The sequence below is a fragment of the Ricinus communis genome, chromosome 6, assembly GCF_019578655.1.
Source record: "Ricinus communis isolate WT05 ecotype wild-type chromosome 6, ASM1957865v1, whole genome shotgun sequence".
Lineage (NCBI taxonomy): Eukaryota > Viridiplantae > Streptophyta > Magnoliopsida > Malpighiales > Euphorbiaceae > Ricinus > Ricinus communis.
Genome location: NC_063261.1, coordinates 23,378,335 through 23,388,001, shown reverse-complemented (window position 1 = coordinate 23,388,001; position 9,667 = coordinate 23,378,335). Strand labels below are relative to the sequence as shown.

The 9,667-nt window shown below is 27.2% G+C and overlaps 1 protein-coding gene across 1 annotated transcript; it reads right to left on the bottom strand.

Moving 5' to 3' along the window:
* Positions 1–614: 614 nt before the first annotated feature.
* Positions 615–2,586, bottom strand: LOC125370321. The gene is made up of 2 exons (XM_048375352.1): positions 2,350–2,586; positions 615–1,444 (listed from the first exon to the last, which is right to left on the bottom strand). The coding sequence occupies exon 2, from the start codon at positions 1,416–1,418 to the stop codon at positions 615–617; it is 804 nt and encodes a 267-aa protein (XP_048231309.1). The 5' UTR covers positions 1,419–1,444; positions 2,350–2,586.
* Between the last annotated feature and the right edge of the window lie 7,081 nt (positions 2,587–9,667).

The following is a 9,667-nucleotide window of genomic DNA, read 5'->3' as shown; positions in this document are numbered from 1 at the left end:
AATAAATTATGCGCTTAAATTTTACAGTAAGCATTAAGTAAGAAGATACAAAATAAATTCTAAAAAGTTATTACAAATGTATGAGAGAATTGAATTTACGAATCTGCTTATCAGTAAATATTTAAATTTTTAAATAAATTATTTCATAGATCTATTTATGACTTTATAAATGAGCCAGTTTGTTTATGAGCTTAAACAAGCTAAACACTAGTTGATTTTTGATTTTTTATAACCAATTTATTTACTAATTGAACATATAAATTAATACAAGCATATCTTATTTAATTTATTAAACAAAATTTTTAACGAGTCATCAGCATCTCAATTAATTTGCAGTCATTATCACTTAGATCTCTCTAGTACAGGTTTCAGCTTTGACACTCGTAAAAAGAGCTCAAGTTAATGAATTAATAACACATAGCGCATTAGTGCCTTTCTTTCTTTCTCATAAAGTTTGCTTTCTCTGTTCTTCGTGCAATATCACCAATCTAATGGTGCATTCCCGTACTTGTATATCATGCAATTTGGGACTTGCAAGAGAGGAAACAGAAAAGATAAACAGAAGAAATTCTTTTATTTTTCTATCCATGTTTGCACAGAAAGAAAATGGATATCTATTCTTGTTGGGAGAATATAAACATAACTAGAGTTTCTCTTTTCTGATATTTGGACTCAGAACAAAAAATTATTAGATTATCCACCTTCTTATTGAATTCGGGTTTTATATCTTCATAAAAAGTAAACTCGACTTTCAACTCTCCGTCAGATTCTAATTTTATGTCACCATTTGATACTATCTTCTTATCGGATTCAAGTTTTACTTCTCCATCTGACTTTGACAAAAAAATAACTTCAAACTTCACCTCTCCATTTGATTCTAATTTCATATCACTATTCGATTCCTTGATATGTTGTAAATATTTTTCAATGAAATAGGATTTATACCCGTAGTGAACAAGCCTCCAAACTAAAATAGAGAATACAATAGCAACCAGCAAATTGCCAATGCCACCTCTCATCAGATTGATGATACCGATCTGCAAGCTTCCCGCAAATGCAATATCCCAGTTGCCATGGTCCCTTGAACCAAACAATAAATATACAAATGCTTGTAGTTCAACAGTAAAGAAGATCAAGACGTAGCAATACTTGTTATCCTCAACAAGTTTTGCAACAGTACTAACTGCACATATACTGAAAACAACCATTGCAAATTTTCTAACAGGTCCAAGAACATGGTTTTCCACGACAGGACCAAGATAATCTAAATAACTTGCCACACTTAAATGGAGAAAAGGCATAAAGAGCATCATAAACCCAAAATGCCAAGGACCGGAATACATAAAATTAATCACCACATTATTTCTTGTAAAAGAGAAAACTATAAATCCAAAGGTATAGGAAGTAAAAGCCATCATTATCCAAGGGCAGTTGTATGGTTCTCCTGCACCAAAATTAATACAATACTATTTTATAAAGAGCAGCAATTATATATAAAGAACGAAGTATCAATAGACTTACCATGATAAGAACCCCTTTCTCTTGGAGGGACTAATCTACATTTTTCAGAAGTTTTGCACTTATAATATTCTATAATTTTCAACATTTTCAGCTCAAATTCCTGTAGAAATTGCAATATTTTTAGCATATTGCACTAAATAATAGGTTGAGATATGATATCATACTCTCTCTATATATATTAATTTAGTCTAGAGTCATGTGCTGCTCAAACTGCTAAGTTAACCTTATCAAATTGCTGCAATTTTGATCCTATCTTTTATTTGTTTGAAAACGTTTTTATCTCTTTTATCAAAATATAAAAAGAAAATGTCTTTATCTCTAAATATTTTATTGATTTTTTTACTGGATGATTGAAAGATAATTATAACAACTAATTGGTATGTATAATAAATATTAAGATCTAAATAAACTTTTCCCTGCATTGTCTAATCTTTCAAGACCTACCCAGATTCGAAATATTATTACAAAAGCAAGCACTAAAATATTAACAGCGTTAATAGCACTAAATAAGCTGTAAGGTTCGATGCCGTTGGCTTGATTTGGCTGATGATCTGGAGCTTGAGCTACAGTCGTAGGTTTACAAACCTTGACAGGTTTTGAAATTTCAGGAAGAAAAGAAATTTTATGCTTAGCTACGGAAGCATGTATTAAGCCAATGCTTCCACAAAGCAAAGTAACAAGTGCAAATGCAGCATAAATCATAATAACTTTATGCTCAACTGTGACAGGCATTTTAACTTTGATATGAGAAAATAGAGAATTTTAACTTTGATAGGAGAGAAAGAAAAGTTTTAACTTTGATACAAGCAAATTCATAATAATAAATACCTCTTTCTTTTGTTTGAATGGACTATTTCACTAAACTTGATAGTCTCTCCGGAAAACTTTATTCTCCTTTTTCAATGCTTACCATGTTTAAAGGTAAGAAAGAAGAATCGCAACAGATAAATAAAACGGAAGTAATAAGGATCCTGAAAAATGTAAGGGTTTGTTCAAATATTTAACAAGAAAGTAGAAATAATAAAGATAAGTAAAGTGAAAGGAAGAAGACGAAGAGCAGAGAAGTTTAATAGTTTCTTTTTCAAATGTTTAACTATAAAGATGAAAGGAAGAAGGAGACGCAGTGGGTACTGACGAGTTTAATGTTTTCTACAAATGTTTAACATTTTCTTTCTTTACCATCCTTACATTAATGCAACGTGTTCTTTATTTGGTTTGAATTAATATTACACTGACAAGTTTAATGCTTTTTCAAATGTTTTATTTTCTTACATCCTTACATTAATGCAGCATGTACTTGGGTTTGAATTAATATTTTGACTCGCAAACACACAAAATATTTCTCTTTTCCTTTTTTCTTGGAGATCACACACGAGGTTTTCAATAAATCAGTAGCTTTGATATATGTGTAACGGCACTGAGATTTGCAGCATACCATTCACTGCTGATATTCTTAATCTTTTACTAAATAGTCAGTTTAAAACCTCATTTTATATTATGGCACATAAATATTGAACCAAAATTGTGACAGAAGTTTTAATTGACTATTTGGCAAAAGGTGGGGGGATTCTCTGGCCTTTGGTCTCGTTGATTAGCAATTTCAGATTAGACTTCAAATATAAATTTGCTTTAATTTTACTTAATTTTTATTTTTTGTAATCTGCTACTAATGTTAGTATATTTTTAGACTTAGAGGTGTAAACCTGCGCGACATTTTTTCTTTTTTAGTGTATAGTCACTTTTTATTTGCAGACTAATTGGACTGACCGTCAGACGATAGATTAATTAAGTTGGCTCTAACAAAAACATTGTAGTAATATAAAGGAAAGCTCGTGGCACTTAAAAGGTTACCTTCATTGAAATGGTGAAACTCCACTAAAAATGTTTTTATTTTAGGGTTAATGTAACATTAAAGTTAACCTACTTAATTAAACCATCCAATAATTATTTACCAATATAAACCAATAGAGATTGCCTAACATTAAAGTTAACCTACTTAATTATATGAAATGTATTTGCCTACATGATAGTGGCCCAAAGTCTAACAGAAAAGCTTTGGATATCAAATTGCAAAGAAATTTCGTTCAAGGTTTCAATTAAAAACTAATACACAGGTTGGGGGCAGATTCTTTTAATTATCCCTTATTATCTCTACCCCTCAAACAGAATAATGCATGCATATAATTCTCAAGGCACGTACACAGAAAAACAAGGAAGACCCACTTCGACTACTTCACATGACTTTCTAGAAAAAGGATTAACTCTCTACCATTTTCTTTTAAGGAAACTTTACCATTTATCCAAACTTTTTTTAAAATTATTATGAAAGTACTCCCATTTTTTATTTTTTCAAAATTGTCTCCGGTTGTTTTTAGAAATATCTATTTTTTATTTTCTCATTTTTTCTATTTTGTAAGAATTAGTTTCAAATACTTTACATATATCTAATGTAGAATCATTATTATGTACCGTAGATGTATAGTATCATATAGACCTATAAAATTAGTTTTATTTTAATTTTGATAATTTATTAATATAATTAAATACTAGATTAGTTAATTATATATAGTACTTGGTAATTGATCAACTAAATATGTTATTTTTTATTTATTAAAATTTTTTATAGATTTTTTAAATTTAGTCGGTGGTACTTTATAATTATGAGACTCATTTATATGATTTTTAAATTACATAAATAATTAAAAACTATAAATGAATTTATTGATAATTTAAATTAATAGAAAGATATATAATTAATAAATTATTTAAAATAATATTAATAAATTATCTATGATTAAAAAAAATATACTTATAATGGTAGAGTACCATAATGGCACTCTAGAGAAACCCCCTAACGTATGCCATATTTTAGTAAATATATACTGTTTACTATTGAACATTTGAGTTGAATTCTATTTTATTTTAAAAGTTTTAAATATTCCAAATATACTATTAATCGGTAAATATATACATTTTGTCGTTTAATTTTTTTTAATTTTATATTTTATTTCATTTGGAAAAGATTGAGATACTTAATATATATTTAGTATATATTATTTTTTGTTGTTATTTACTTTTATTTTATTAATATTTTATATTCTTTTTAGCTTTTTAAAATACTTATAAATACTAATTAAGTTATCCATTTATAATTTTAATATTTAAAAAATTAGTATTTTATATAATTAATATTTAAATATAAATATAATTAAAATTAATATATATTTTGTTTACTTTATGTCAAAAATAATACCATATATATATATATTTATTTTTTTTCTTCAATATATACTCAACATATACTTCACATTCTTAAAAAAATCAATTGGTTTGCATTCTTAAAAAACCGTTCAACTATTCCGCCAATAGTTAATATTTTTTAATATTTCTCATTATAATACTAAGGAAATTCCCACAATATAAAATCATTATTTCACAGAAAACCCTAATTTACAAATCCAACAGTTAAGAATTCACTCGTTAATGGCAACAAATCTTTAAAGCAACTTTATATGTCAGCCAAGGCAAACCCACATTGCATCACCTCCACCACGTTTCACAGTAAAAGAGAAATGCTTTTTAAAAAAAATGTTAATTATTAGGCTTAATTGACTTGTTTTTTTAAAATGATGAGAGCTTAAATGGCCCAAAACTTGGGCATGAAATTGCACTTTGAGCGAAAGTAAAGGGGTGTATTTGTACCTTTTTGCTTAAAAAAAATATCATAAACTTCCTTATATCCATTGGATCGATCAACTGGTTGGCCATTCGGTCTAATCTGTTCAAAATTCCAAAAAGAAATTTGGAAAATCAGTCGATCAGTCAGTCAATTGATTTGCAACTTTTGATGACCGGTCAACTAGTCGAGCATCTGAGTTTTTCCAAAATTAATTTATGCAGGACAAACCCTTTTTCCTTATCTGAACAAACTATTTCACCAAACTTAATCAGCTCTCTATAAGACTTCGTTCTCTCTTTTCAGATTCTTACTTTTGTTTAGAGGTTGCCCAGTTTGAATGCAAACATATAATATTAAAGTAAGAAAGAAAAAACACTGAAAATAAGTAAAAGTGTTTGATATTCTTGCTCCTTTAAAAAATATGCACTTCTTTTATTTAAAAAATATCAAAATCTTCCTTCTGTCCATTGGATCAGTCGACTGAATGGTCATCCGCTCCAAACTGTACAAAATTCCAAAAATGGGTTTGGACAGACCGGTCGATCGGTCAATTAATTGATTTTAATTCTTTAGAGACTCTTCAATTAGTCCGTTAACCTATCAATCATCTGGGTTTTCTCAAAATTATTTTCTTAATTTAATTTGTTAAACCACAATGAACCAATCAAGTGGTTCACACAACAATAAAATTTTTGTATTTAGATAATTCTATCAGTTATTGCTAGTACTAGGAACAAGGTTCAATTAAATTAGTCTCTCGAATTTAGCAGTTAGGTTGAATTTGAACCCTTCTTACTTTTATAGCCAATTTAACCTTTAAACACTTTGAATGGGTTCAATATAGCTTCTTTTAAGAGTGGAAAAGTACAGTTTGACATAATACTTGAAGACAGAAGGTGAAAATCGTTGTTCAAACGGTAATCAAATAACACAAGAGTCAAAAGCATTAAGAGTAAAGTATTATGTCGCCTAACAAGAAAGGAAAAGGCATGGCTACAGACGGTTACCTTATAGAAGTTTGTTTATTGAATGATTTTTTTTTTATCATCGATTCCTTTCCGTTCCTAAATTCTAAGTAAATCATTTGTTAATTTGAGTGTATGTTTAGTTAGTACTATTGCAAAATTTGTTGAAGATACGTCTTTATATTTTTACTACGAGTATTTGTATATTTATTGTTTGCTTCTAGGGACCATGGCTTTTGGTTAGGGGTGTGCACTGTTCAGGTAAAACCGAAAATTGAACTGAATAAAATATTTAGTCCGGTTTTTGTAAATTCAGTTTGGTTTTCGGTTTTAATCTTGAAAATTCCCATAGATTACAGTTCGGTTTGATTCAATTTTAATAAAGAAAAAAATTGTATAAACTAAATATATAAATGTCTGCAAAATAAATAACAATTTGATATGAATGACATCTAATCTCTATGACTCTTAATACCTATAAATGTTACAATCAATGGAATGATACAATTCAATAACTCAAGGTAAAATTGCAACTTTCATTTTTTTATAAACCATTTTTTTTACATAATATAATTATTATATATATAATATATATTTTGAAAAGATTTTAATCTTGCTACACATATTATTTGTTTTGCTTTTATGGTATTGTATTTAAGTTTTCTATTTCTATCGATATCTTGCACTTTTTTTTGACATAATGGGCTTATAGTCATCCTATTAATGCTTAAATCTTGGTTTATTATTTTTATATACATATTTTGAATTTTTTTTCTCCGTTCACCATTTTAGATACAAATTATACATATTCATTTTGAATTTATAAGATCCCATCTTTAGTTCTATTTTTTAAAATATATATTTATTACTTTTCATTTGAATGTGCAATGCCAATTTTTTATTTATTACCTTGAGTTTGTCCAGAATCTTGTTAATACTTTTGTCCAAATTAACAATAGTATCTTGTTTTATGTTGCATTTTAATTTTATGTGCATTTTCGTAGATTTTTTTCCTTTTCTTTTCATTATCAATATAGTTTTGTTTTTAATGAAATTCCTTTTATAACATGACCATGGTTATAGATATATTATTTGTTAGTTTATGTTGATTAGTTTCTCGTTCCTGAAGAACTAGTGTTATATTTAGTTCCTGAAGAACTATATTATAAGTTTTAGTTTCTAAAGAAATAGTATTAGGTTTAGTTCTTGAATAACTAAATTAAATAAATAACTAAGGTAAACTGAACAATTTTGAGTCTAAAGGCCTGAAAGATTAAGTATCTTAAAATATGATATCTCAATTTATAAAAGTATTAATATTTTTATATTTCTGAAGAACTAAATATATTAGTCTAAAAGATTGATACTAATTGACATGTTATTTATTTTTGTATAGAAAATGTCAAATTTCACAAAACTTGAATTTGTGACACTCAAGATTTCATACAAGAATTATTTATTGTAGATACTAGATGCCGAGATATCTCGATATTATAGGTCTTAGGAAACAAAATCAACGATGGAAATCAAGAATCTCTACAAAATCGTATAAGACGATGATTATTCTTCGTCATTATCTTCATGAAGGATTTAAACTTGAATATTTGACTGTTAAAAATCCATTAATTCTTTGAAAAAATTTGAAAGAACGATATGGCCATCATAAATCGGTCATCCTTTCAAAGGCTCGATATAAATGGATGCATTTACGATTGGAAGATTTTACAACTATAAGTGAATATAACTTTGAAGTTCTTAGAATTAGTTCTAAATTGAAATTACGTGAAGAAAATATTATTGACCATTATATGTTAGAGAAAATATTTACTACTTGTCATGCCTCGAATATACTCATGCAACAGCGATATCAATAAAAAGATTTTAAGAAATATTCTGAATTAATTTTATGTCTTCTTGTTGCTGAGCAAAATAATGAACTCTTATTGAAAAATTATGAAACTTGCCTAACTATCTATGCTCCATTCCCATATGTGAATGAAACAACATATAACAATATTCGGCATGGATGAGCAAGAGGACGAAACAATAATCGTGGTCGATGACGTGACCGAGGTTATAGCTGAAATTATAATAACAACAATAATAATGTTAGACATAATAATGCACATTTCCACCAGAAGTGGAAGCATCATGAAGAGAACAATGGAACAAAGTAAAATTCAGAAAATCAATACTATTTATATGGCATGAAAGGGAATTGATATTGTACCTGTCGTACACTAAAGCACCTTACTGATTTATATCAAGAGTCTTTGAAGAAGAAAAGCAAAAATATAGAGGCAAAATTGGCAAAAAAGATGATGATTTTGCTGATCTCACATATTTAGATGTGTTAGATTTCTTTGAAGATTGAAGGAAAAATTAATCTTTTGATCGACGATGACAACGTAAAATTATGTATCTTTTTAGGTCTTTAGTTTGATTTATATTTTTCTTTATTATTATTTTTTTAGTCTTTTATTCAAACAATAGCTTATAGTGTTAGTAACTTATTTACTTTTAAGTACTTTAGATTGCTTTTATTGAATTATTATTTTATTTCTTATAAATATATTTTATTTTTATAAAGATTTATTATGGATCCTATTCAATCATTAGTAAGATTAAGAATAAATGATGCAAGTTTATGTCTTGCAGACAATGCTACCAGACACACCATATTAAAAGATAAGAAATATTTTTCTCACCTAATAATGGAAGAAACTTATGTCTTTTCTTCTTTATTTCTCTCCAATTTTTGAGTTTAATTAAAATTACTTTGTATGTTGTATTTTTTTAACACATTATTTTTTTTTATTCTTTATAATTTTCGAGTTTTAATTACACATATTATTTTCTTCTTTTTTTCTTTCTAATTTTTTAGTTTAATTAAAATTACTTTGTACATCAGATAGACATTTATTTTTCTTTTAAAAATATTTTTGAGTTCAATTACATGAAATTTTGGTTGTTAAGCTCAAAGATAAATTGTAACACCCCAACTCAAACTTCCCATTGAATAGCAATATATATATATATATATATATATATATATATATATAACTTTATAAACATTATTTACTACTTAGTTACAATATACATTCATACAATTTAAGTGGCATGACATACTTAATATATATAAGAAATATTTATACAGTAGTTTAATTCACACAAGTTCCCAAAATGCCCCAATGCTTTAGATAACTCCTCTGGCCCACCTGATAATATTGACTGATGCAAAGAGAGCAATGCACAGTTAAGGCTATCTACAACTGCACTAACCTGAAAAAAAAATTTGTTAAGGAATGAGCTAGCGACTCAATAAGCATTTAATTTACTAAACTATAGTATATTAGGCTAGAATTATCAAATCTTTATCAATACAGAAAATTATACCAACACTTAACTAACAATCACAAAATCAACCATTTCAGTTATTCTCATAAATATATAATTTCATCTCACGTAATGCAAATAATCTCAAACTCAACCAAGTCAAATA